This window comes from Empidonax traillii, unplaced genomic scaffold (assembly GCF_003031625.1).
Source record: "Empidonax traillii isolate 1590-97213 ecotype Southwest subspecies unplaced genomic scaffold, ASM303162v1 scaffold11:size2795301, whole genome shotgun sequence".
Classification (NCBI taxonomy): domain Eukaryota; kingdom Metazoa; phylum Chordata; class Aves; order Passeriformes; family Tyrannidae; genus Empidonax; species Empidonax traillii.
The window spans coordinates 1,118,264-1,146,242 of record NW_020955204.1 but is presented as its reverse complement, the minus strand read 5'-3'; the positions used below and the strand labels follow the sequence as shown (position 1 = coordinate 1,146,242).

At 43.8% G+C, this 27,979-nt stretch overlaps 2 protein-coding genes across 16 annotated transcripts; one reads left to right on the top strand and one right to left on the bottom strand.

Moving 5' to 3' along the window:
- Positions 1-256: 256 nt before the first annotated feature.
- Positions 257-4,540, bottom strand: HARBI1 (harbinger transposase derived 1). 3 transcript variants are annotated; one of them, XM_027887046.1, is made up of 3 exons: positions 4,459-4,540; positions 2,665-3,397; positions 257-2,123 (listed from the first exon to the last, which is right to left on the bottom strand). In XM_027887046.1, exons 2-3 carry the CDS (start codon positions 3,332-3,334, stop codon positions 1,747-1,749), a joined length of 1,047 nt encoding a protein of 348 aa, XP_027742847.1. In that variant the 5' UTR covers positions 3,335-3,397; positions 4,459-4,540; the 3' UTR covers positions 257-1,746. The 3 variants fall into 3 exon arrangements, with proteins under 3 accessions (XP_027742847.1, XP_027742839.1, XP_027742855.1); XM_027887038.1 differs by lacking the exon at positions 4,459-4,540 and adding an exon at positions 4,054-4,170 and having other exon boundaries at positions 2,665-3,395; XM_027887054.1 differs by lacking the exon at positions 4,459-4,540 and adding an exon at positions 3,753-3,773 and having other exon boundaries at positions 2,665-3,395.
- On the top strand, positions 3,347-27,524 carry ATG13 (autophagy related 13). 13 transcript variants are annotated; one of them, XM_027886948.1, is made up of 19 exons: positions 4,175-4,368; positions 7,372-7,422; positions 9,944-10,025; positions 10,859-10,939; positions 11,582-11,701; positions 12,154-12,200; positions 12,770-12,910; positions 13,599-13,639; positions 14,170-14,266; positions 14,616-14,714; positions 15,451-15,541; positions 17,927-18,025; positions 19,153-19,263; positions 20,372-20,505; positions 21,418-21,535; positions 22,235-22,312; positions 22,616-22,732; positions 23,144-23,272; positions 24,481-27,524. In XM_027886948.1, exons 3-19 carry the CDS (start codon positions 9,957-9,959, stop codon positions 24,556-24,558), a joined length of 1,650 nt encoding a protein of 549 aa, XP_027742749.1. In that variant the 5' UTR covers positions 4,175-4,368; positions 7,372-7,422; positions 9,944-9,956; the 3' UTR covers positions 24,559-27,524. The 13 variants fall into 13 exon arrangements, with proteins under 13 accessions (XP_027742766.1, XP_027742749.1, XP_027742741.1 ...); XM_027886940.1 differs by having other exon boundaries at positions 7,331-7,422; XM_027886965.1 differs by lacking the exons at positions 4,175-4,368; positions 7,372-7,422 and adding an exon at positions 3,347-3,439.
- Positions 27,525-27,979: the final 455 nt, after the last annotated feature.

The window sequence follows — 27,979 nt, the reverse complement described above, 5'->3', positions numbered from 1 at the left end:
TGCCTCCACACTGAGTTCGCTTTGGCCTCAGCACACATGCTGGGGAGAGCTATTCATAGCGTAAATTGAGAAACTCCAGCTTGTTATTATGTGACAGTGTTTGTACCTACATGCCCAAGTCTCACTTGACCTCAGCGTCACCCATGCAGCTCATTCAGCGTCTGCTGGTGTTTTGGTCTAGTGATCAGTATTTTTAGCACAGACCGTCAGATGTGATTATGAGCCATCAGGCAACTTATACAGCAGCAACTCTTAACTTAAAAATGCCTTTTTTATTTTTTTAGAAAACAACGCTTGTCTGCTTCTTCTTAGCTAAAAGGAGCAGGAGTTTCACTGCAGTCACCAAGAGTAGTTCCTAAATGATAGGTCATGGGAAAGTGTGTAAAGAAAATAGAATTCCATCTCAGATTGTTGTACATTACATTTTACAGCTCTCATCGAGGCTTCTGAAAACACCTTGCTTACACACTATAAAGCATGCTTGGTGCTCTGTAAGATAGAAAATGCTTAATGCCATTGCAAACCTGGCAGACTGTACCTAATCCTGCATCTCCATCCTGCACTTCGTAGTCTTCAAATGTGGGGCATGGTCCAGGCTCATTTCCTCTAAAAGGACAGACCTGCTGTGCCGGCTGTTTGCACTGTTATGTTAAGTAGCTACAATTTTGTAGCATTCTGCATTCCCTACCATTTTGTTTCATTTGCTGCCCAGCAAACAATAAAATGTAAGAAACAAAATTTTCTCAGACTGCTGTCACGCGATCCCTGGAAACACTTGAGTCTTTTAGAAGGAGAACGTTGCCAGGAAACTGCCCAGCCTTGTGTCAGTAACAACTGTTGCATCAGTCATCTCGTTCCACTGAAGAGGTAGATTGCCAGCAATGCTAGAGCAGCCTTTCTGTACCTCAGCCTGATCTAAATGGAGAAGTTTTGCAATCAGTTCAATTTCTGTGACCCAGTCAGTCCTTGACATTTCTTTTACAGCAGCCAACAAGATGACAAGTCTCCTGTTGCGGCAGACATAGCTAGTGAAAACCAGATTCTCGACATTCACTAGCCTATTTCCTGATGTCTGTTAAGTACCTGACAGAGTCAACCATAGCTTAACGTCTTCTCCAGCCTGTTTGGGAAAGAAGAAACATTCAACTCTTCTTGACCCTCTAGATACGAGCAAGCAAAAAGCCAGACCCTTCCCAGAACACAGTTAAGCTTTCAGAGAAATGACTGGGTTTTGTGAGATCTGCAAAACAGCAAAATGGTATTTAGCAAGAATTTATACCCTCAAACAAAAAGGTAAATGTTTGGTTTTCTGCTCCTGAATTCATGGTAGATGGGAGCTCACATGGAATTTTGTGTGAAATGCTGTTTAAAAATCAATCATAAGTGTTTTGGGTTACACAGTAGCATAGAATTGTTACTTTGTAAAAAAAAGGTGCAATATTTTTCATCATTATCAAAGGCAACTTCCCAAATTTCTCCACTGATGTCACGTTAGTCATTGTTCTCTAAGTCAGGTGAAAAGGGAGCCTCAAGTATCACAATGGTAAAACTTTAACAATTAAATTGCATCTCTGACGAACCTGAGAGAAGTTCAGAAATTCACCTGAAATGAAAAGTGTAAAAGTGTAAAATTTCTCCTTGTCTCACATCTGCTTAGTCCTTACTGACTTAAAGAAGACGAAGGGGCTTATCTGCTCTGGATAACTTTCCAGATGAACTGTTAGAAGCCTTTTCTCTGTCACAAAATTAGCTAAAATGAGTAAGTAAAAGCTCCTGACGAATACGACAGGCTTCCGAGTCCACTGATTCCATTTGCTCATACTCTTCTTCCGGTTGTTCCACGTGTCCTGTGGCTGGCGAAGACCACACATCCAGCCCGTGTTCCAGGGAGATGTTGTGAAGCACACAGCAGGCCAGAATGATGTGGCTGGATTTCTCTGGGGAATACTGCAGGGTGCCTTTGGACCCATCTAGGCAGCGGAAACGCGACCGAATGGTTCTGAACGTCCGCTCAATGATGTTGTGAGTGGCAGAATGTGCCATGTTGTATCGGTATTCCGCGGGTGTCTCGGGGATATGCAGAGGAGTCATCAACCATGTCCGCAGTAAGAAGGAGCTGTCACCTGTTAGCAGTGAAAAGGAGAAGGTCACACACCCACAGCCACATATTTCAGCTCCTTACCCTCAGTTTTCTGGTACAGCAGATACAGAGTAACTTATTTCTCTGGCTAAAACAGAAGGCATGAACGGGCAACAATAACTCCAGTTTACAAACGTGACAAAGTAAAGGCATTCAGTTTTACTCAAGAAAATCCTGGAAGAACACACAAAAGAGTTTTAAGTGAGTTCATTTACTGCATAAAACAGTGAAAGACAGCTGGACTGGGATCCTACCTAGAATTTAAAATTGTATAATTCAGCTTAGAAAGGTGTAGGATACTGAAAACAAGCTTTTAACAGAATAAATATAAACTAATACACAATAACCAGACTGTATAAAACACAGATTGGAAGTTACTGTTCTAAACTTCTAAGATAAGGATTGTCCAAACTGAATCACAAATCTCAAAACAATTTGCAGGAAAGCATTGAGGCTCTTGACTTAATAAGGAGACAATATATAGTAGACTTTTCACTGAAAACAAGGAGGAAAAATTGCCTTACCAAGTAGCCAGCCATCTTTACGTAGCTCAGTTTCAAACTGGCTTGTGAGGGCTGCCTGCTCTAACACTGTGCAGTCGGGCAGGCTGCCTGGCCAGTGCGTTTCTGCACTCAGGAGGACTCCCCTGGCATCGCACACCATCAGGCAGTTCAGGGAATGGAGACCCTTTCGGTTCACATAGGACAGGTCCTCAGCATTTGGTGCTTTGATTGCCACATGGGTGCAGTCAACCACCCCCAACACTCCCGGCATGCCTGCCAGCCCATAAAAGTCGTCCTTCAGGCTCTGCACAGTAGCTTCATCCTCAGGAAAGTGAATAAACTGTGAGGCTCTTTCCACCAATGCCTCGGTTACATTGGCAACGCAACGGCTCATGGAGGCTTGACTAATGCCAATGGCATCCCCCATGCGAGTCTGGAAGGAGCCAGAGGTATAGAAACCCAAAGCAGCAAGTATTTGTGTCTCCGGACTGATGGCCCTGGACCGCTGCGTGGGGCGTGACAGAGTGGCTCCCAGGAGATCCACCAGGTAGTAAATGAACTGTCGGGGAAAGCCGTACGTGGATACTAGATACTCGTCTGTGACATCCTCCAGCTTGAAGCGATCCAAAGTCCTGTGTCCGCGGCCATAGAGCAAGAGGTCGCAGTCAAGAACTGCGATAGGTACGGCCATGGCTGACGGCCAGGGGGTCCCCTGGGGCTCCTCCGTGACAGGGCTTTCCCAGAGGCTTCACCTGCATAAAGCAAAGGGGAAGGAGACTCAGAACAGTTGTTACTGGTGAGCTCCGTTACTATTTTCGTTTTACACTGACCATACAGGAACTCTCTTTACTTCTTTGTATCTGCTTTTAAAAACACGGGGGTGGCAGCAGGTGGGCTCTGCCGACAGCTCTGCCCGGCGCTGGCAGGAATTTACCTCCCGTGGAGGGGAGGAGGCTGGAGCCGTCTGCAGTGGCCGCCGCTCGGGCGGGACAGACACGGACCGCGGGCAGTCCGTCGGGAGGTGTCCCACAGCCCCGGCGGGCGCTGCCCTTTCCGGGCGCCCCGACCCCCGGGCGGCCCGATCCCCGCGGGCTGTGCCCGGCCCTTACCCGCCCCGAGGCCGCTCCCCGGCGGTCCCCGCCGGCCCAGCCCGGCCCGGCCCTGCGTTCGCCGCGGTAGATTCGCTACAGCCAGGGGCTGCCGGCGGGAGCGGCACCGAGCGCTGCCCCTCTTGTCTCAGCCCCGGCCACCTCCTGCCCCGCCGGCCCGCGGTCCTGGCGAGGGGCGGGCAGGCGGAGAGCGGCGGCTCTGTGCGGAAAGTGCCGCCGCGGACAACCAGGCACCTCCCTCCTCCCCTCCCTCCCTTCTTCCTTCCTTCCCCCCCCCCGCCCGCAGCGGATGAAAACAAACAGCGGCGATGGCGGTGGCGATGGTGGCGGTGCGGAGCAGCCCACGGTTCTGAGGGCAGCGGCAGCCCCGACCCGGCCTCCGGCCGCGCACCCCCGCCGGCGCTGAACTCTTGGCGAGACCCCGGGGCCGGCACCGAGGAGGAGAAGGGGCGCTGGCCGGAGCCCCGGCGCGGCCGCGGGGCTTGGAGGCGGCAGTCGCGGTCCCGGGGCCGCGGAGCCCCTCCGTGGCCGGGCGGAGAGGCCGGGGCGCGGCGGGGGAGCGGGGCCCCCGCGCGGGATGAGCCGCCGCGCCGCCAGCACTGCCGGCCCCGCACAGGTACGGCGGGGCCGGGCCGGGCCGGGGGGAGCTCCGGGGGCCTGCGGGCGGCCCTTCGGAGGGAGCGGGGCGCGCCGTGGGCCTTGCGCCTTGGGGTGCGGCTCCGTGTCTGCGGTTTGCTTTGGCTTGGCTGCGCGCGGAGGTCGGTTCCGACAGGCGCGTGCCGGCTGGGCTTCGTTTCCTTCACGGCTGGTGGCTCAGCGGGGCTGGGCCCGCGGGGACTCCGAAAGGGGTGTCCTTTAAAGGAAATTTAAAGTCTGCTGGAAATAGTAGAATGTGAGACTGCACACTCCACTGTGTAGTTTTCCTGTAACATGCGAGTTTGCTGTATGTTAGGAAAGATCAGGTCATTGTGTCTTTCTTTCCTCTTGGAGCTATGGCTCTTGGTGCATAGCCAGAGTCATTCCCGTGGGTTCTGTGGGAGTAGAGACGCCTTCCATACCAGTGAACAGTAGAAAAGGGACGCTTTGGATTAAGCGTACGAACTGCCTACTTACAAACGTCAAGAGCGGTGTGACTAGGCACATAGCAAGGGGGAAAAACACGGTAAATTACTGCCTTAGCTGAAAATTAGTTAGCTATGCAAATGAGGTTTAGAGCGTCTCCAAATTATTGCAGAAGTGGCCTGACCTGGTGGACCCCTCCTTCTTGTGGCAAGAAATAAGTCATTCAGATGAGCCAGGGTATATTTGGGTGTTTGGAAGGATCATATAGGATCACTTTATTTTGCTAAAATGATATTGTATAAGCTTAACTTTTCTGAACATGTGTTCGTACAAAAGTAGAGAGGCGGTGATTGTGCTGGTGGTTGTATTACGGGGTATGTAGAAGCAGATTCTGGTTTAGTCTGTATACTTTGGCTTGGCAAACAAAATGAGGGGATGGACCTTTGAACTGATACCATTTTTAGACCTTAGGGAAGTACAAAATGTAACTGCCAGTCAACAGGAATTACTTAATTTTCTTTCTAAGTCAGTGGAGCTAGCAGTGCTGGCTTTAATAAGATATTTACTAAGGTGCAGAATCATTTTTTGGTTATGAAGTAAATCTGTCTCCTGATCAGGAGGAGAAATTACGTCTTTATCAGTCAAAACTCAGGTGTGCTACAGAGCCTTTGATTTCATAAGACTGTTTACATTATGTGAAATAGTTTTTCTGCTAGAGTCTACTGTCTCTTTTAAAAAAAATGCATAAACTTTAAAGAATGAGAGAGTCACACCTTAAAATTTAGAACTGTTCCCTCCCTCTCCCCACATCTCTGACTAACCTACTAAGAAGGCAAAATGGAGATTAATTTTCAGTAATTGTAGGATAATGGACTTGGACTTGTAGGCCCAGCCTTGAAACAGAGCACTGTCTTTATGGAGATCTTTTTATAGTTGCTTATTAATGTGCCTAAAATACCTGCTTGCAGTGAAGCTCCTTGGTCATTGAAGGGGATGATTCTAGGAAAGCTTTCTTGGCAGTCAAGCCAAAGGAAAGGCACTCTATTAAAAGCTTCAAAAAACTTTCTTGTGCTTCTTTTTCACCTGAATGATTCAGTGAACTTTTCTGAGCTTCACATAGGACATCCTTGGAGATTGGATTTGCGTCCTGTATTAACAAAGCTCTGGAAGAGTGATAGGGACAAGAGCCTGGTCGGGGGGGCACAGTCAGGGAATGAACATCTGGGATAAAAGCTGTCCACAGCCGTCTCCGTACAGTGACACCCACTCTGGTTTCATCCCTCTGGTCTGTTTAATTTCACTCTGTGATAGGAACCGTGAGTAATTATTTTGCATTGGTAAACATCTGTTTGAAAAGAAAGCAGGATGACTTTAAGTTGTAGCAGCCATGGCTCAAAGTGAAATGTAGGAGGTGATGGAAGCAGCCTACGTATGCTTTCCCCAGCAGCATGAATAATGCCTGGCATGTGTCAGGTGCTTCTGCTCCTTTCCTGTTTATGTCCATGTCAGACAGACCTACATGCTAAATTCCCATGTACCGTAATGTGCTGGTGTTCACAGGTGTTCCTGTGCACCTGTTGTGTGCTGGGTTACAGGTATCCGCCAGCAGCGGGGCTGTTCCCGAGTTGGAGCGTGGCATGCCGGTCACTGTAGTTCCTCTGCGATGCACCAAGGCGTGAAGGGGAGGGCTCTTGCAGTTTGTTGCATCATGCAAACAGCGCCATCAGCTTATGCTGATGTGTCCTCCTTGGAGAAGGAGAGCATGAGCAGCAGTGGAGTGTATAAGGCACAATGCTTAAATGTTAAACTGTTGGATAAACTCTGCCTCAGCCTTGTGAGAAAGAGTAAGACTTTAGTTAAAAGAGCCATGTGTGGCAGTTCTCCTTTAAACATTCATCTCTGACGTTTCTGTTCACAGCAAATTGAAGACAGAGGCATGTAAATAAAAGCAATAGTATAAAAATGGGTGTTGCAGGAAGAGGGAGACAAAGCAAAAAGCCATGTGGACAAGATGCTGGTTTGTACCTATGAATACATCAGTTTACTGAAGGGATTACTTGGGTGACAGGAAATCAGTCATCTGTAGGTTTCTAACCTAGAGCAAAGGTTATTTCCTTCTAGTTGTTTTCAGTGTAAAATTAGCCAGCATGTTCCTTGAACTAAGCATATGCCTGAGTAGTGACACTTAACAAGGAGCCACGCTTGGCATTGCAGCCTACAGGACCTGAGAGGTTGAAAGAGTTTGGTGGAACTAAGTTAACAGAATTTCCTTCCTGTTCTGGTCAGCTGTGTCAACTAACCTGAGAGTACCAAAGAATTTTTGTTGATAAAAATTGTAATTCTTGCTCTGTCTTGACTATCATCAAGAATTATTCTAAAGGTGAACTGTGGGATTAGGCACTGGCAGTGAACATTGTCCTAAGCCTTAGCAGGTGTCAGGCAGTCACAAGAGGCCCTTCTAAAAAAAGGAGGAGTTTGTGGTTGTCAGATGACAACCCTTACCTTACACATTTCAGGAGCTGAGTTCCGAAGTCCTATTTACTCCCTGAAATTACAGATTCCTGACGGGAAACCTTGGCCCATACTTTCTGCTCTACTTCAGGCTCTGGTGAGTCAACTGTTGCTGGCATTTGGACCTTCAGAGGTAGCAGTATGAATTTCCAAATGTTTCATGAATGTTACAGATAGTTTGAGATCTTGCAGGAAGAATCCAAATTCTGCTGCAGCAGGGCAGAACCCTGAGGCTCTCCTTTGTTGAAACCTCAATTTAAGACATGCCTCTGGTTGCTGGCTGTTTCTCTCCTCTGGAGATATTTGGGTGTCTGGTCAATAGCTAATTCCTGTACTGCACCGAGAATCATGCAGATGATCATCTTTGTTTCCTTTCCTAACAGACCAGTGAGCCTTACACCTTCCATTGGTTTCCAAATGTTTTGTAATAGTTGATACCAAAATTATTTTTCCAGCTCCATAAGGCAAGTGTGTGTGCTTCATTTGACAGCTCTCCCACAACATCAGGAGATACACTTTCATGCCTCTTTCTCCTGAGATTGCAGAGAAATGCCCTCTCACTTCTTTTCAAATTAAAAGCTAGTTTTATTTCTCTTGCTGTTTAAATGTCAGCATTCTCTTTGCTGAGGGGGAAAAAAAAGTATTTTTTAGTGCAGTATTTTATCACCCGTATCATCCAGGTTTTGTTGTAGATATCAGATCTCCTCAATCCTTACAGTACTTCACCTAATGAGTCAAAAGAATAATAACAGTTCGTTCTTGCCTGTTTTATAGTTTGGGTTTGGTGTGGGTTTTTTTTTGTAGTGGGAAGTGTCTATTCTAAAGTGTTTTTTTTTTTAATTTGGAATATTGCATCAATTAAACAGCGCTTTAAGTGCTGACTTCATTTGCACCCCGCTAAGGTAGAAGAGGTCTGTAACCTCAGTCTACTGGAGGTAAAAGCAGGGACAGAAAGTGTAATAGTTTTAGTGAGGAGGTTAAAATATCCAAAGGATAATTTGCTAATGCATCTGATGTTGCGTGGCTCGTGTTATTAGTTCTCAATTTAATTTATAATTTGTAACAAGAACAGCACAGCACTAGGAGATGAAGTATGAATGTAGCCTAGGAACTTTTCAACCATATTGTATGTTCAACTTCCTTTTTATAGAGTCATTCAAAAACCAGCGCTGTTCTTTATAAAATCCTCTAGAAGTTGAAGTATTCTTACCTAGCAGCCCATCTTGGATGATGCTTCTAAAGCATTAGGCCTTTATTGCTATTAACTGAGATATTTTGAACAGAAGTCCTGCATGTGTGTGGTCATTAAAGATGTATCTTCTATGTGAACATGATTATTAGCTCCTTTGTCCTGCCAGGCTTTAATCTGTATAAATAGCATACCTTGCTGCAAGTTCAGTCTTTGCTTAACAACTGAACACTGAGTAACATTGTGCAGAGCAGCTGCTCGTGCTCCCTGACCTCAGATCGCCAGTGTTTCTGTGATGAGCAGCACGTTCCGTAAATACATCGTGTTTGACAAGCTGCTTCAGGCTGATTAGCTCTCTCAAAACAGCACCGGGAGTTAAGGGTGAATTAATACTTTGAAGGCTTATGAGCAAAAAGTACAGTTAATACTACTAATTAAGGCATTCCTTCCCATGGCCTCTATACGATTATTAACTTATATGTGAAAAAACTGAGAAACAGAAAAATTGTGTTCTACCCCAGGCCATGTCACGCGATGGTGGCAGAAATCAGATTAGTGCCTTGCCCTGCCTCGTTTCAGATGCTGTGCAAGTTCATTGTGTTGCTAGAAACAATCATATTTTGAAAAACAAGTCAGTGTGAATGTGAAAGCTGAGTATTTGTTATCAGAGCTTTCAAGAGAAATGAACAGAGGACTTGGGTCTATTCCCTGGTAAAACTGTGTCTTTTCAGTTGGTTGTAGGTAAATTTATAGCTGTACAGTTTTACTACAAGCAGTGTTTGTTAGAAGGAAAGAAGCGGCGTAGCCCGTTCCAGCAGTGGTTTGTTATATAGATTTCAATATCTGCTGAAGTACCACTGGGACACTGTTTTTAGAATTTCAGACTCAAGAAAACAATTTGGCTTTGTTTTGACCAGTGCTGATAGCTGAATATACATAATTTTGAAGCAGAGACTGCCATGTCTCCTGGAGAGCTTGGTACAGCATCCAGTCAGTGTAGGGAGTGGTTCGGGTAGGGTTTTTTATTGTGGTTTTTTTGTGTGTGTATGTTTTTTTGTTTTGTTTTGGGGTTTTTGTTTGTTTGTTTGTTTGTTTTAATTTGGTTTGGTTGGTTGGGGGCTTTGGTGGTGGTGGTTTTTATTTTTTTAATTAAGGTAGCAAAATCAGAGAACTTCTAGTAAGCTTTAATTCTGAACTTCCTTTGTTGTTTTTTTCGTTATTTTTATCTTTGCACTGACCAGGTAAACTATTAGTGCATGTTTATACCTGACACTCACACTCCAAAGTTCTTAACAGGTTAGCATTTTGACAGGTAGAGGGATTTGGTGCTTGTCATTCCTTTAAGGTGGCCTCTAATGGCAAAAATCTTTTGAAATCTAAACAGAAAGCTGAAGGAAGACTTCATTCCCAAACCTGTGCTATATTTCAGATTGCCATATGCAATGGACACTGATCTCAGTTCCCAGGACAGGAAGGACCTGGACAAGTTCATCAAATTTTTTGCTTTGAAGGTAACTTCTCTTCTTTGGACAAATGCCTCTTCTTTCCTGTATAAGAAAAAGACCCAGCATATTTGCTGAATAACCACATGGGGTTTGGGTTTCTTTTTTTTTTGTTTTGCTGAAGACCAAAGCAAGAAAAAGTGATGTCAAGTTTGGGAGAATCCTGAGAGTAACTGTGAAAACATCTTTTCCCCTTTTTTCTACTTCAAATCTGCTTTCATCCACCAAAAGTGTCCTGCTTTAGAATCAGTTGTAGGCCCTTCACACCTCTGTCAGCTTTGGGTTTCTATCAACACAACAAACCATCCAGCTGTTAGGTGGCATCTTCTGCTGGACTCCACTGTTTCCTTCCAGTGTATCTCAATTTTCATGTTGCATCCAAAAGCAATAGTACCAGAACGTTTGTTTGAATTATGTTAATCAGTAACTATAAAATTTGACCTCACTTGGTACATAGATGCAAGTAGATACTCTGACAACAGCTTTGGTATACATATACAGACTCACTTGACTTTTGTTTAGTTGTCCAGTTCAGGATATAGTTGTAAATTTTGTTTCAGTATTATTGAAAACTGCAACTCCTGATTGCAAAATTGACTTGATCACCTCATGTTACTACAGAGAAAGGTCAACCTAAAATGATTTTCTCTTTGAAATACGTTTGCCTGTTACGTGTAATAATTTAAATTGATTAGGCATGAAGATCAGTGTAGCAAACTCTACTTCTCTGTATCCTGGTCATCCCTTTCATTTTTTTTTTACTTGAAACTTGTCTAACTGAAGTTCTGAACTAAGGGCTCTGCTGAGCCCAAAACATGAGTATCTTTTCCTTTATATTCCAGACGGTACAAGTAATTGTCCAGGCCCGACTCGGAGAGAAAATCTGTACCCGTTCGTCATCCTCCCCAACAGGTTCTGACTGGGTAAAGTCATGTTTTTTAAAGCAAATCCTTGACTCTGTGTGTTTGTGTGTGTGTGGTGAGAACACCACCTGATTGTTACAGTCTTGTGCAGACTATAATAACTATTCATAGAATAGCTACTGTATTCAGTTATGTTCATTGGGGATGTGGGGAGTTTTCTTGGTTGTTATTGTTCATATGCAACAAATCACTCTGGACTCTTAAGGGCTGATTAGAGGAGAGACAAATGGTGCCTCTCAGCATCTCCTACTAGCTAAGGCATGTTTCCAAGATCTTCTGGGGTTGAGGTGGTGAGTTATTTTTCATCAGAAGTTTGCAACTCTGCAATTCAGGACTTTGTAGTAATGGGCTTTATTAAAACTGAAAAGAGTCAAGATACTTCATGGGTGAAGATAGGACTCAAGTGAGGGAAAAGGAGTATATTTTTTATGGCAGGATCTAGAAAAACATTTGAATTAGCAGCCAGGGAAATATTTCCAAATATGAAGAGCCTGAGCCCAGCTGGAAATTTTCTGTTTCATAAATATTTCAGTGAACACTGACCTAGTATGTTATGTAGGGGTCTATGAGCCTGTCTCCACTGTACCATTAGGCAGTTTTTCAAAGAAATTAAAAAATTGAATCATCTCTTTCATTCTGCAGTTCAATTTGGCAATCAAAGATATACCAGAGGTTACTCATGAAGCAAAGAAAGCCCTGGCAGGACAACTGCCCGCTGTTGGACGGTCTATGTGCGTGGAGATTTCTCTCAAAACCTCGGAGGTGAGAACTGAGTCAAAGTAGATGCCCCTTTTTGTTTGTGGGGTTTTTTATACTTGAATCTTGTATCACCCACCAGAGCGCCTTTAGTCCAAGACAATGTGAAAATATCTGAATTTTATTCAGTTAGGTAATATGCTAATGAAAAGAAATGTATTGTTTAGCAGAAGCAATGTACTGCAAATATGTGAGGCCAAACACACAAATGATAGAGCAGCAAAATTTAGTTTCTTAGACCATGAAGAACTTGGCCATTCTGAGGAAGGTATTCCTTCAGGTGATATAATTGTGCAGTCAGACTTCCAGTGCACCTTTTCTATCATTGAATTACAAGAAAGTGAAAGCCAGGAGACAAATCTTCATTGACACGTGTGGCCATTGCTGATCATTAATGAGATGTGAAACAGTTTGTGTTCTGAAATGAGCCTTTGTTTGGCATCCTTTCTCTTATCCAGGGGGACTCCATGGAGCTGGAAATTTGGTGTCTAGAAATGAACGAAAAGTAAGTGCATTCTTCACACATTCTTTGTGTACGTTTGTAGTTTTTAGCTGATGAAAAGGGGAACCGTGGCTAATCCATGGTGATCAACGAGCACATATTGGTTGTGTGGCAAGGGACACTTCAGAGGGAACTCCCTTTTGTCTAATGCAGTAGTCAAACTCTTTAATATTGGTGTCAAGAAAGTAAACTAGTAATTTTATTCTTTTTTCATTCTTCCATTACAACTAATGTGCTTCTTCAGATAACGATGAATGCTTTTAATACTGAAAAGATGTTTCTGTTTAATAGAAGGCATGTATTTTTTCAGCAGTTACTTCTACAACAGGTGACTAGGTAGAAGTAGGACTCTTAGCTGGTTGGTCAATACAGGTAGCCACACTGGGGTTTTATTTTATCGTTTTGGCAGTAAAACTGACATTAAACAACCCAGGCTAATTTGTATTTAAAATAAAATAAACAAAATAAACCCCAACCACAAATCAAAACACACAAACAAAAACCCAAAGCAAATAAAACCAAGCAACTTAGTTGGGAACAAAAGACTAATTTTTTTTCTTTGTGTTCTATAGATGTGACAAAGAAATCAAAGTTTCATACACTGTATACAACAGGCTGTCTCTATTGCTCAAGTCTTTGCTTGCGATAACCAGGGTAACTCCAGCCTACAGACTCTCAAGGAAACAAGGCCATGAATATGTAATATTGTACAGGTAAAGTAGAAGTTTCCCATTTGAAATACAAACAGCAGAAACTCAAGAGTTGCACAGTGCAGCTGCAAATGGGGTTAAAAAGGGATGAGTAATAATAAAATGAAATTATTTGGATTTAACTACTACTGATCAGTGAGGATAGACAACTTTGGGCTATCTATCACCTTACAGCCTTAATTAAAGCCGTTGGAAGAAAAACTAAGCACAGGCTGTGAAGTGTTGTTTCCCTGCCATGTTGGGAAGAGTAAAATAATTCTCCATGGAAGCACGGGTTAAAGTGCTTATTAGCGTCCAGTTGTTTGGTGCCTGGCCTATATTTGGTAAATGCCTGTCTACACTGCACATACCTGCAATGTGGGCTTCTGCCTTGCTGCTCCATTTTAAAGATGCTTTATATCACTTCACATTTTTGATCTGAACTGCACACTTATGACAGAGGCTTAAAAAACTTGAAGAGGCATTTCTGGTTAAGCTACCATTTTCTCTTCCTTCTTTTTTACATGACATGTTCTCCTCTGAAGTAGCTGGAAGGCCTTTTTTCAGATGGGCATTCTAGACATTTCTTTTGGGTTGTTTTCCTGAAGAGGAAAAGTAGTTCCAGCCTTTCAACTCATAAAATTACATTAAGATATGTATAGCATTATGTCCCCAATGGACCTAATAGCTTTTCTTTTTCCTTTTGCTCTAGGATATATTTTGGTGAAGTGCAACTGAGTGGCTTGGGAGAAGGTATGATTAGACAACACACAAACTAGAGCAGAACTGTTTTTCATACTGACTGGCCTTTTATTACTATTCCTGAGTGCCATGAGGTTTACATATGCTTTTTATCTGGATCTGCCAGTGAAGGCTTGTGTCATAAGTTACCAAGTATAGTCGTGGTAATTGGACAAAGTCTAGGGTGATTGCCTTTTTGACTCTAGTGATCCAGAACTGAAAGAAGAATGTGGAAGTATGTTGTTAAGTGGTAGGACTGGTAAAGAAGACTGCTAAGGGACAAGAAGCAGTTAAGAACAATATTTTAAGATAGGAAGATAACCAAGATAAGAAGTACCATCAGAAGTCTTGCAGGTGAAGCCTACCAGCAAGGCAGCCTAGTGCTGCTGCTTTTTTTATGGGTTCTGTGTGTGTCTTTGGAATTCAGATGGCAAGGGATAATGCTATACTACACTATAGAATTAAGATAACGTGACCTCAGAATAGAAAAGTGCAGCATGTAAATAATCAGTGAAACTGATAGTCATTCCTTAACCTCACAGGTTTCCAGACAGTCCGTGTTGGGACAGTGGGTACCCCGGTGGGCACCATCACTTTGTCTTGTGCTTACAGAATCAACCTTGCTTTCATGTCGACCAGGTAAGAAAATGTGATTATGACAGAAACTGTTTTACAATTATGTGCTATTAAACCCCTCATATTCTGAGCCCCTAAATCTTTCCCTTCCGCTTATCCTTTCCTGCTGAGATTCTCCTTCATGGAGAATACTCTCTCTCATGCTTAAGTCTTGCAGCAAGGGGAGTATTTGGGTAGCCCTGAGCCAGTCTCTAGAACTCCAAATTGTTGATGCATGCCTGGAGTCACAGGACTGAACTGTAAAGATGCTCTGGTCCCATTAGTAGACACAAGAGTTTTCTATGAAGGCACCATGCATTGGGAAGAGAGTAGAGAGAAGAAGCCAATAACACCATTACTTGTTGCCTTGCAGGCAGTTTGAGAGGACCCCTCCTATCATGGGGATTATAATTGATCACTTTGTGGACCGTCCCTTTCCCAGCTCTTCACCCATGCATCCCTGCAATTACAGGTGAGGAAATACTGAGTTGAAGTTGTGGGCCATGGTGAAGGCATCAATTATGGCCAAATACAGAGCCTTTTCCACTATTTGCTGACTGCATGGGAAGGGACACTGGAGGATTAATGTCAATCATATTGACATGGTTGAGCTTGTGATGAAGGTTGACATTTTTCTCCTCATGTCTAGAAGACTGAGTGAGCAAGCCCCACTATTTTCCCAAAGCCCTTACAGAAGCACTTGGACACAAAGGATATTTAATCTTGGCTGCCTTCAGGAATTTGAAAGCGTAGTGGTTAATCCTGCTGTCAGCTACACGTCCAGATGCATGCATCTCCAGATATTTCCACTGGGGGAAGATCAGACTTTAATTTCTCTTTGTAGACGAGAGGTTTATCTTTTCTAAAATGTGTGTGAGGGCATTCAGATTGGGACCAGTGGTGTTGTTTGAGAATGGTTGTTAACACCAAAGCCAGTAGCATTAGCTGGTATAACAAAAGCATTAGTTAGAAACACCTCTTTTTTTTTTTTATGTGAGGGTAGAAGGCGAACACCTGAGGAAAATGAAAGTTTTCGTACCTTGTTTTCCTCAGTTCTGCCAAATAAATGAGAGCCCTTCCTAATTCTCCTTTCAGCTCCACCCAAATACTCTCAACCTCCCTGCAGTGTTTGTCCCAGCGTGTTTTACTGTTTGTTTGTTTCAAGGAATATTTCCAATTAGAAAGCTTTTTTTTTCTTGCTGCTTTAGAGCTGGTGAGGACAATGGTGCAGTATACCCCTCAGTAGAAGATTCCCAAGAAGTGTGTACCACATCTTTTTCCACCTCTCCTCCATCTCAGGTAAGAGAAACCAGGCTCTTCTTAATTTAGATAGAACAATTGCTGTTAGGGTAGTGTGCATATTCCTACATCAGCTATTGTGCAGCAGGCAGCCTCCTGCTGTTAATTAAAATTTATTGTGTGGGTTATTTGTGTCATTATATTCTGAGTAAAACCTAGTTAGATACTAATTTCAACAAAATTCTGGGGGACCAGAAAGACTGAATTACTAAGAAAAAATTAAAAGATTCTACTCCTGTAGCTGGGCTGAGATGTGCTTGAAGAGGATAGCAGGGTACTTACACATTTACGTTCTCATACTGCAGGAGGAGGAATTCAAGACATTGATGCCAGACAGCCTAATTAGGGGTAACAGACTGACACTGAAAAAGAAACATTGAAATACCAGGAAAATGCTGGAGAAAGACTGAAAAAAAAGACAAAAGCTGTATTTGTTGGACCATCTAAAAGTAGTTGGGGGAGCAGGAATAAGTATCAGCAAGAAAAAAATTGGGTCGTAGTATTGAATGGGGGACTTAATACTCTATAATTCCACCTACCCATGCAAATTTCATTTAAGTTTCAATTTTAAAATAAATAGTGGCTTCCTTTTAAATATCAAAACCAGAAACTCCCAACTTCTATTACTGTTCTATATATCTGACTCCACAGTTCTGTATTTTTAAGAATTGGTCAGAGTTGCAGTTGTTCTATCACTTTAAATATTCAGGAATGCCCTGCCTTGTTGTCCAGCCAAGCAGATGGCTCTACTGATCTTTAAAGACAATCTGAAGACTCTAAATCTCTTTTGCTGTCAATGTGAAACATAGAAAGATGTATAATTGGAATGCTGTTCCACACTGAAAGAATTTGCCATGGGTCTTTCTGCTGCTTCAGAGGAATTAGTGTGCCTGGTTTAGCAGAATGTATTCTGCTGTGTGAATGAGCTAGAAATGAGCCTTTCTTAGGAAGCGTTTTTTTGCCAAGTGGATTTTGGGTGACAGGGCATCAGGCAGTGTTGAACTAATTAGCCAGCACTCACAGTAAGTCTAATAGAATAAAGCTTCTCTTATTCTGCAATACACAGTTCAGGAAATTAGTTTGTGGCTGAGTTGTGTCCTGCATTTTCATAACATGGGTTAAATACAAAAGGTTTCATAAGGAAATTTCCACTGGCTTGCTTGTGCCAGTATTACTTAACAGTAATAGTGCGTGTAGCTACATTAAAGGTGACATTTTGCCAGGGGTCATGAGCTTTGCTGTCAATGAGGGGGAAAAGCTTTATGAAATCACATGAACCTTGAGGATTCACATTAAGTATGAGCTCACATTCCTGCTTTTCCTGTGGTTAATAGTTGCCATATGCTGTACCCTTATTTATAAAGCAACTGCCGGTCTTTATTATCACAGTTAGAATGTTAAGGCTGTCTTGGCAGAGTGGACTTCAAAGAAAATTAGAAGGGAAAAAGAAGTTAATTTCTTTCTCCAGGTTTCTATATACAACTTAATATGTAGGAAAATACTGGGAACTGTGTGGTTTTCTAGGCAAATTTTTCAAATCTCTGCCTCAGTAAAAGTGAGGCCTAACCTGCATGGTACAAGGGAATAGTTGCTTCCTTCTCCCTGTGAGCTTGCGTAGCATATCTCTATGTGTGTGTGTGTGTGTGTGTGTGTGTGTGTGTTTGTGTGTGTGTTAAGTAGCCCAAATTTCAGGAGAGAGTCTGGCCATGAATAATTCCCAGAAATGAAGCTGAAGCTTTCTTAAAAATGAAAACTGTTGGTGGGAAAATGACGGGGGGGAGGTATGGGACTGAGCTGGGTTTGAATTGCCCTTTTTGCATTAGTACCCTCCGTGAGACTAATGCAGCTTTGCTCCTGTTGATGGAGTTCTCTCTTCACATCTGTGTGTTGGAATTACACTGTAGTCTGGGTACCCTTTATTCTAAGGGTGCAGCACAGACCTGCCAAGATATGATCCCTTGGAAAGTTGGAGGACAAGGAGTATAGATGGATGGAGAGTACTGAAATACATGTAATTTGTCAATTCAGAAAAAAGTATTTGACTTTTTCTGGCATCTGCTCAGTCTTCTCCTTGCTAATTGGCTGGTACCAATTATAATTAGCTGTGGAACAGAGTCTCTGGCAGTAAGTTCATGTCAGGGTTCACTGAAATATTACCTGTGTTCAGTGGTTCGCTCAGATTCTTTACAAAATGAATGTGCTTCTGGCAGTACTGAGACTCCTCTATGTGTAGGTGTGGCTGCTGCAGCCAAAACCTCTTCACTAGCATTCAGTTCATCCAACTCTTCATAGTTCTTCTCTGAAGTCCTTCTCTCTTTCTCTCTCCCCCCTCTCACTCTCTCTCTCTTTTCCTTGTTTCCTCTGTTTGTCTGTATCTGTGCACAGTGTGTTTTTACTGTCTCAAAGGCACATTTTCAGACCCCTCCTCCTGTGGTGACGGACACCTTGAAGGTCCCAGTGATGGGACTGGCCTTTTCACATCAAGTGAGTTGTCAGTAAAATATGCTATATAGGGCCAGAGTAGGGTTCTGGCATGACAAAACAAATACAGGAAAGTACAAATTTGACAATGTGGAATGTTTGTTGTGCATGAGAAAGACTGGTGAACCCACAATGGGCCAGGCACATTATTGAGACTGGCTCCTTAAATGCCTTTGCAGATGAGGGTCGCCCAAAGACAAGATAAGCAGCCCTAAAAACACAACAGCTGTTCAGGATTTTTAGTGAAAGACATAAGTAGTAAGGTACAGTTCTGAGTGTTTTCTGTCAACAGCCAGTGTCCCTTAAACCTTGCAGTCGTTAGTGCTCCACTCAGCTTAACCAGCCTCATGTGAGTAAAAGTGCTGTTCCTCATTCTGACCCCGTAAATTACGTCAGCCTTGATGCTGCTGGAGCTCCCTGAGCTCCAGAAGTGCTCCTCTTGAGCTCAAGCAAGCCACAACAGGAAAGTTTATTTAACCTGAGTGGGTAGATTTCAACTTGGGATGTGTAAGGAACTTCTTCAAGGTTTCACTGGTTCCAACACTTCATTCCTAAAGCAATCTTGCAATGCTTAGCTTTCCAGTTCCCTTTACCATGCACATTTATGGGACTCTGTATTCTTTCACTGAAGCTATTTAAACAGTCCTGGAAGATCAGCTGTTTTACTGCGCAATGGGAGTAGGTTCAAATAGTGGATAGTGTAGTTGCTTTGGGATGAAAAAGTATTAAATATTAGCTCTTCAGTAAGTTGAGGATGGCATTCATGCTTTTTCCAGTATTTGAAACTGGCCTGTAGGCAGAGCTTCCCTGGGACTGGATGTCAGTCATACCTTGCTCAGCCTCCTCCTATGTGTGCAGGAAGCCAGTTTTGTTTTTCCTGTCGAGGCCCAGACTTAGTCCCCTGGACTACTATCAAATAGTCCTCTTACAAACAAGAACTTTTTAGAGCAATAACCTTTGTTATTGATTCCACTGAATCAGTGAATCCTTCTGCCAGCCTGAAATGCTGTGCTTCTGACTTTTCCTGTTCCTTCTTCAGTGACTGGTGATTATTCAGACTGTGGGGCATTCCCCTTCCCCTTCCTCTCTCCTCTCCCTTTGCCCTTCTTGTTTTTTCTCGTCTTTCTTAGCTTTCCAGCTCTCGTCTTTCCTATCAGCCTGCTGCCCTGGGAGTTGGATCAGCTGACATGGGGTATCCTGTACTCTTTGCTGGTGGCTTGAATGCTGCACACCCTCACCAGGTACTTGTAGAGAGTAGAACCAGTGTGGCTGGTATTGCAGCCATTTGTGTCACTTGCACGTCTGAGAGAGGCATTGAAACTAGTGCATGCACTGGTATCCTGTCTGTCAGGAATGAAAAGAATGTAAGGTAAATACAGAGAAAGCACAGCTTCCACAAGAGCTGGGAATTGGCTCCTCAGCATCCCCGAGTTTACTGGGATAGGGGTCGTGTGGAAAAACTACACAGAGAGAGCAGGCACCAGACCTGTTTGCCTGCACCTGCAAGTCACTGATTCTGAACTTTGCCTGTCTTACAGAGCTGCTGCCCCTATAGCTATGCAAGCGGAGTTCTGTAGTACAGACATAGGATACACTGACAGCCCTTACTGGCATATTTACATGCATTCATCAAACAAATAAGCAGAGTTGACAGAAGTCTGTTTCTGCATGTGACATTGCTGTTACACCAGAGTTTTGCTGATCTGATGATAACAGAATAGAAGAGTTTCACTCGGAATGCTCCCACAATGAGCATCCAGTCCAACTGCCTGACCAGTTCAGGCCTGACCAAGTTAAAGCCTGGTATTAAGGGCGTTGTCCAAATGCCTCTTAAACACTGACAGACTGGGGCATCAGCCACCTCTTTAGGAAGCCTGTTCCATGGTTTGACCACCCTCTCAGCAAAGAAATGCTTCCTAATGTCCAGTCCAAACCTCCCCTGGTGCAGCTTCAAACTATTCCCATGTGTCCTGCCACTGGATCACAGGGAGAAGAGATCAGCACTTCCCTTTCTGATTCCCCTTCCCAAGAAGCTGTAGGGAGCCATGGGCTTGTACCAAGAGGATATGATTTTTTCCCCCACTCCTCTCCTTGAAGCAGAGGACCTACAGCCAGAGAGCTCTGCGTGTAAAACAGGCCTGAAGTGGAGAGGAGTAGAGTAGGAAGGGAATAAAAAAAGTTTGTATTGTGGTGATCACCTGCTACTTGCCACCTCTCTCAGGTCTAGAGCCCAGTCATATGCCAAAACCCCCACAACTTAGGCCCAATGTAATGGAATCTGCTTTGTATTGAACTGTGGCGTTTGTTGGATTTTGAGGTATCTAACTCAACTGTTCCTCTCCATCTCAGCTGATTGGTCCAGGCAAAGAGGGGGGAGTTCCCCCAATTCCTAGCCAGCCAGCACATGGCACTCAAGCTGACCAAGAGAGGATGTGCACCCCACTGGATGGAGTCCACTACTCAGCAGCTACTCCTTCTAGTAGGTAGGTTGGTTTTAGACGATCCACCTCTTGTGCTAGCCCGTTTATAATCCAACTTTTTGTTTTCCCCTTTTTATCTATTGTTTGTAGAGTAACTACTGTATTTTCGTCCCCCAAAACAAAGTACAGCTTTCTCTGACAGGGGCTTTTTCAGCCTTGCTCCAAACAATGATCTTGCCCATCTATTTATTTAAATCTGTTATTCAATGTAACATCCTTCTGTTACATCAACTTTAACTTTATTATCAATTTAATCTTTTTTTTTAAATATCTCTGCTAATTTTGCTGATTGTAAAACAAGATGAAGTGAGTTCACAAATGAGTCTTAAATGCTATCTCAGTAATCCTCTTTCCATGAGACTAAACCAGTTTTTTTGTTTTTAAGTTCTGAATACCTGTGGTAGGACCCCAAACAGGTCAAAGAAGTAACTAATAGCCATGCAGTAAATTAATCACACTGGGAGTGGATGTTGCAATGTAGTAGACTACTGCATTTGTAAACTGAGTGACAGACACAATTCTGTCCTTGCCCTCACCTCCTGAGAGATTTGTGACTACTGTTTTACTGAAAAAATAAGTAAAGAACGGGAATTGCTATGAACATGCACATTCTGAAGTGTAAAGCCCACCTCCAAAAAGAAAAGCCTGTTTCAGTTGGCAGCAACTTTTTGTTCAACCAAATAGTTTTTGTCCAGCTTTAAACAAAAATCTTGATTCCACAAGTGTCCATTCTTCTTTGGTGCTCACGACTGAGGAGGAAGGTGTGGTACATGGCAGAGATTTCTGTTGTTCTTCTTCTGGTATTAGGAGTAAACCAAGAAAAATGAAGGAGTCTCATAAACCATGTGATTTGTCTATAGATTTGTCTGTATTGTTTGTGCCATGAGTCACTAGTTACCTATTTTCCTCCCCCAGTGAGGACACAGAAACAGTATCAAACAGCAGTGAAGGAAAGTGTGGCTCCCCACATGACCTTTTGGAAACCATCTTTGTCCGGAAGGTGGGAGCATTTGTCAACAAACCCATTAACCAGGTAACGAGCAGTAGATCTTCTCAGAGGGCACCATAATACCCTTCTTCTCCCATCCCTTCCTACACAAAGGAGCAAAAAGCACCCCAATGCCAGGGCAACCCCAGAGACTGAGAGTGCATATTCCTGCCTGCTGCATTTCCCTACCAGGTTTTACCATAGGCTTGTTTTTCATAAAGTTGTTTTGGGATGTGACAGCCACTGAATTTGCCCCACTTTGCCAACACCTTATTTGAGAATAGAAGACTTGATACTGCACTTGGGTCTTGCAATGATCTGCCACTACCACATGTTCATAAACTGGGAAAGCTGGTAGCAAGCCTCCTTTTCTTTGAAGGGACAAGCAGTAGACCAGTTCATCATTAGTAAGCAAGCATTTCGTTCTGCCCAGTTCCTAGGGCTGTTGTTCTAGGCCTTTTGGATGAATGAAGAATTCTTTTACTTTTTAGCAGTTTGTTAATCTTTGCCTATATTACACAAGAAGTACATAAGCAATCCCACCTCAGGGTATGTATCTGCATTAGGTCAGCTGAGTATCATCTCTCTATTTTATGCCTTTTAAATGAGGTTGTCAGCCTCCTGCCTAACTGCTGACATGATCTTGGGCCATTTTTAGCTGGCCTGACAAAGACGTTCAGTGTCCTGTACTGTGCTGGGTATGCAGAGCGTCTTAGTGAAATTCTGTTTGCTGAATCTCCTCAGGTGACCATGGCCAACTTAGACATTCCTTTTGCCATGTTTGCTCCCAAGAATGTTGAGCTGGAAGATAACGACCCCATGGTAAGCCTCTTCCAGAGGTATATGTGCCTTCTCAGCAACCCTTATGCAAACATCCATGCTGTTCTCTTCCTTGAATACACTTTGTTTTTTGAGAAAATAACTAGTTACTCAGATTTGTTTGATTTCAAGAAGTCTGCCGTGTTGAAGTCTTGGGCTCTCTAGACATGCAAATAACAGCATGTATTTGCTGCCCCTGCTGTAGTGTGTTTATTGTCCAACCTCCTAACTGCCCCCACGCTGTCAAAATACACAGAGGGACATGATCATAAGATCAGTACTCACCATCTTTGATTTCTTGGGCAGGTCAATCCTCCTGACTCCCCAGAAACTGAATCTCCTCTACAAGGCAGCTTACACTCGGAGGGCTCCAGTGGCAGCAGCGCAGGGAACACCCATGATGACTTTGTTATGATCGACTTTGTAAGTGCCCCCATCAGTGCTCTGCATCTTAGGTGGGCTTCAGGTGCTGGACGATGGCAAATGATGTAAGAGTAGTTTTCAGTGGGAGTGGAAAAGACAACTCCAAACTAGAGCTTGATAGTCCCAAAACTACAAAGACACTGATACTTGGAATCAGCAGCTACAAATTAAATACCTAGACTTGGCATCCTCCCTCTAATGTCTGAAGGAGCCAGATTCCAAAGAAATGCTCTTTTCCAACTGCTCAACAGTCACAGATCTTGGCTGTTCTTCAGTTATTTAACATGCATTATTGCAAAGACAGTTCTAAAGCCAAGATGTTTACTAATAGCAGGTAATGACTTCACCTGACATTATAGCAAAAGGGAAGCCAATGTCTCTGGGAATTAACAGTAATATCTTTGATTCTAGAAACCAGCATTTTCAAAAGACGACATTCTTCCAATGGACCTGGGGACGTTTTACCGCGAGTTTCAGAACCCCCCTCAACTCAGCAGCCTCTCCATTGACATTGGAGCACAGTCCATGGCAGAGGATTTGGTATGGAGGCCTGAAATTTCTTTTTGTGGCAATCATATGTACTTTATAATGCTCTCCTCTAGTTTGAAAAAAGTATCTTCATAGAATAGTTTGGGTTGGAAGGGACATTTCAAGGTCGTCTAGTCCAATGTCCCTGCAATAAGCAGGGACATCTTCAACTAGACCAGGTTGCTCAGAGCCCCATCCAATTTGACCTTGAATGTTTTCAGGGATGGGGCATCCACCACCTCTCTGGGCAACATGTTACAGAGTTTCATCACCTTCCTAAAAAGTCTTATATCTAGTCTGAATCTACTGTCTTTTAATTTAAAACTATTGCCCCTTGTCCTATTGCAACAGCCCCTACTAAAAAGTCTGTCCCCATTTATCTTAAAGGCCCCCTTTTGGTACTGAAAAGCCATAATAAGGTCTCCCCAATAAGGTTTCCCCAGAGCCTTCTCATCTCCAGGCTGAACAACCCCAACTCTCTCAGCCTGTCTTCACAGGATATGCTCCAGCCCTTGAATAATTTTTGTGTCTCTCCTTTGGACCTGCTCCAAAAGCCCCCATGTCTTTCCTGTATTTCTCAGAAGAGGAACCCTGTCCAAAGGGGGTCCCTCATTAATATGTTCCAGATGAATGCAGATTTGTGGCACACCTGAGCCTCTGAAACTGGTGTTTGTCTTGAAACTGAAAGCTGCTGCTGATTGCTTGCTTTGGCTGCCACTGAAACCCCCAAAACTAGTCCTCTCTCTGGGGTGTCAAACTTGTGGCAAATCAGGTCTGATCTTGCAGCCTGAGCAGAGGTAAAGTCCTGATGTGGCTGGTGAAAGTGATGTCTGGGTGAGTGCTCTATTGGGCTCTCTGGCATTGTAACGTACTGTGGAGAAAAAGGAATACCAAAGGCTGAGCTGCAAGTGACTTGATGAAGGCAGTGGCATGAGCAGGTTATTGTGCTGCAGCTGGTGGCGGGGTTTGCATAAGGAAAGGCCCCAGTGCACCTCCTGTTCCTGCAGAACAAACAGACTCTGGGCAGAGTGCCCTTGTCAGGGTCACTTGCTGGATGCTGCCGGAGGATTCCTGGTTTTGTGCATGTGGGAAGGGGAGCCCAGAGCAGTGGAGAGGGGTTGCAGGACTCAGAAGCAGTTTTAATCCTAGAGTGTGTGTTTAAATCTTCCTTCTGTCTGCTGTGAATGAGACCTAATGTGCACCTTTCTTTACCCTTCCAGGACTCATTACCAGAGAAGCTGGCAGTCCACGAGAAAAACGTCAAAGAATTTGATGCTTTTGTAGAAACCTTGCAGTGAAGCTGTTTCCCAGTTTTGCTGCAGCAGTTCTTCCTCCTCAAGGCATCCTGGAGATGACATCCACAAATATCTCTATTGCCCCTGCTCTGTCTTTTGTCTCACGTTGACCAGTTCCTTCCATCAAGTGAGCTTTCTCTGATTGCTCTCTTCAACAGCAGATACAGCTCATCTGCTGATTTTCCTCAACTTTTCCACCCTATAGTTCTGGACTGCTTTTCCTGCTCACAGTCAGTTTTGAATTTAAGACTTCAGTAGGGACAAGAAAGTCAAACTCCAGTGTATGAAAATTATTTTTTTCCTCAAGTCTGTGTTCTATGTGGAGGGGCTTTGTGAAAAGTTGCCATATTCTTCCTACAGGGGTCTTCTGGTGTAAGTTCCCTAGGTAGAGCTTCTTGCTAACAGACTTTTTCCTACAGTCTCCAACCCTGTTAGAGCGTAGAAAGCTTTGGCTCATTGCCAGGGTCTGTGAGTTCAGCAGATTCAACAGTTTTCAGGACATCCATTCCGCAGAACGGGGAATTTCATCCTGACATCAGTGTGCGTGCCTGGAGCCCCAGAAGAGACGTCAGCTTTGGGACCTGTGTAACACAAGTTACCTTTGTTTTCCTGCTTCCAAGGAATGGGCCTCTACACAGTGGTTTGGTGCCAGGCCCTCTGTTAGGTGACTGATCAGCCGGAGTGAAACTGCAGAAGCGCTTTCCACATTTCCTTCCCGAGTGCACTGACATTCGGCCATGCTGAGTTCAGCAGTGCTGACTGTTGGCAAACCTGCATGTAGCAGCTGTGATGATGCTGAATTCATAGTCTCTGCTTCTGAAACGTAACTGTAAATACTAGGAATCCTATTTCTTTAGGGTTATGTAACTAGGAGTCTTAGTCCAAGATTCTTTCCTCTAATCCTTGCAAACCTTCCTGCTTTATGGTTAATAGAACTTAAGAATCAAAAAATATTTATTGCTTTTAAAGAAACCTATATTTAAAAGATGTTCTGTTTTCATGTAGTAGTGCGGGTCATTCTGCCCTGGATCACTGCCGAGAGCAAGTGTGCCATGGAACACTGGCCAGTGAGACTGGTCTCTCTTTGCAGGAAAATATCCAAGATATTTATTTTCTAAGACAGACTTGATTAATATTATACTCTGTTTTGGGGACTGTGTGTCCATTACATCCAGTCAGGGCCCATTGATAGAATGAAATGCACACATCAGTGGAGTGGAGTGGCAGGGACTCGGTAAAAAGCTGTTTTCTGATAGGCATGGATGAATTTCCAGTGTTCTTCAGCCATTCAGAAGGCAGCTTCTTCAAAGAAGCACATTTTTGGGGAAGCTTATGGTACTTTTTAATCAGCTGGCTTTTGAGTAGCTGAAATTTTATTTTTGTAATGATCTGGCCATCGACAGTTGTGACTGGTTGGCAGTGCTCTATGGTTGATTTGGCTGCTGTGTGTCTTTTGCCCGATGTAAGGATGGGAGGAGAAACAGTGACACTAAACAGGAGCTTGGATAAGGTGGATTTTCTTGTGGTTCTCTCTCCTCCTCCCATGTGTAACTAGAGTGAGCAACTGCAAGACCCCTTACTGTCCTAAAACACTTTTTCTTTCCTTCTCCACAAGTGAGGTTGTGTTGCCTCAGTACCGAGGAACCACCTTAATTTCCTCAGACTGTCCAAGTAACCAGCCTTCTAGTTAGTGCAGTAATGGCAGCTTCTTCAGCTTTGCTGCATTTATAGTTGAAAGATATTGCCTGCAGCTGACAGGGGAACCCCAGCTTCACTCCAGAACACTACTTCTGTGTCACTGCTAGAGCAAGGAGCCAAGTTCAGACCAGAGCTTATTGTAAGGGCAGAGCAATGCAAAGCTTTGAATTTTCCCAACTTTTTTGTTGAGTGATGTGTTTGGTGGGAGGCCATGTGAGCTCTAAAACTCTAAGTAAGAGCTTTATTGAAGGAAAGTTAATGACCAGAACCTTTTTAGCCTACTCAACCAATTCAGCTTTCCAGGAACCTCACATGGAAATTGCCTTGTCCTTGCAAAGTAAAATGCACAAACATTTAAGAAAACTTCAAAGATAAACAGTTCACAAGAGGGCTTAAGTTACATGGGCTTTAACAAATATTTGATCCCCGCAGCCAGAGCCACCTTGTTTCACAGGTGGAAGGGATTGCAGAAGGATTGCATTAACACGAGGAATTAATGGATCAGCTGGCTCTCATCCTTGCTCAGGAAGCTGGTCTGCCAACTTGTAGTAAGTAGCTCAGACAGGTGGTTGGCACCACAGTATCTTGTGATACTGTGGGCTGCAGAGCAGCAGAGAGGAGGCAAAGTGCTGGTTCACGCTGTATGAATGGAGAGTAGTCAAGCTTGAAGGTCATCTAGCCAGCACTCCTGCTGTGCTCTTCTCCCAGGGACAAGCTGTGGAGCTGGCAGAGAGCATGCCATTCTTGCTAATCCCATCTAGAAGGTCAGTGCTATTACTTGTGCTCATTTGTTGATGTAGTTCCTAACATGGCTACAGCTCCCACATCTCATAAGGCAGAATGTCGGTGTGGCACGTTTTTCTTCTATTTCAAAAGGCTGGAAAATTGCCTATATAAGCTGCTAGTGTTGAGCTGGATGGCCATAGCAATAAGAGATTCTCCAGGGCTGAGTTAGGTGCCTCTTCTCTGGACATTCCTCAGTTTCAACACATAGTTGCTACATCTAGGTTCTGAGTTTCCTGACCACTGCACAAATGCTCTGTTTCAGGAAAGATCTAGCTACTGCTGTGGCCTGCCACAGGTTGTGTTATGGCTGTTTATTTTAGCAGCTGTGGGCTTGATTCGATACTAAGGACAGTATGTATGTAGCTGCTGATTTACAGATACTTTGGGTGGAGGGGAAGGCTCCTCAAATTGTATTGTTTTGGAAAGTCTCCAGTGTACTTCCAAGTATTCACAGAATTTCCAATAAAACTTTTACGTAACCAACACTCTGCTTTCCTTCGCATGTACCGACAGGTCTGGGACAGTCCCAACCTCATGCTCTTCCTCCTCCAGGAAACAGAACGGTCAGAGAGCTGCCTGTCAGTGAGTGCAGGAGGGAGCAGGTCGCTGCCTCCATCACAGAGGGTAAAATGGACTGGTACATTACAGTTGGAGCAGTCAGTGAGAGCACAGTGAGACCAACCTGCTGGAAGGATAGGGAGGGACAGACAGAACAGGTGCTGGGCTGGTTGCAAATGAAAGTCACACAGTATTTGACCCTGGTGACCTCCCCAGTGAATTCGGAAACCGAATTATCTAGATGTCCCATCCCAGGGGGAAAGCAAACCCCATCAGCAGAATTTGCATTGTAGTTTGTTGCTACTACATGCTTAAAGTGTGGGAATGTCTCAAGCTGATAGGAGAGTTAGGCTAATAAGATATAGAAAGAATAACCATATTA

Excerpts from the sequence above, each read along its gene's own strand:
- ATG13 (XM_027886965.1), top strand. The coding sequence starts at position 9,957 with ATGGACACTGATCTCAGTTCCCAGGACAGGAAGGACCTGGACAAGTTC. Across the intron at positions 11,702-12,153 it reads TTTCTCTCAAAACCTCGGAG|GGGGACTCCATGGAGCTGGA; the intron begins GTGAGAACTGAG and ends TCTCTTATCCAG. Across the intron at positions 22,313-22,615 it reads TGGAAGATAACGACCCCATG|GTCAATCCTCCTGACTCCCC; the intron begins GTAAGCCTCTTC and ends TTTCTTGGGCAG.
- HARBI1 (XM_027887046.1), bottom strand. The coding sequence starts at position 3,334 with ATGGCCGTACCTATCGCAGTTCTTGACTGCGACCTCTTGCTCTATGGC. Across the intron at positions 2,124-2,664 it reads TAAAGATGGCTGGCTACTTG|GTGACAGCTCCTTCTTACTG; the intron begins GTAAGGCAATTT and ends CACTGCTAACAG.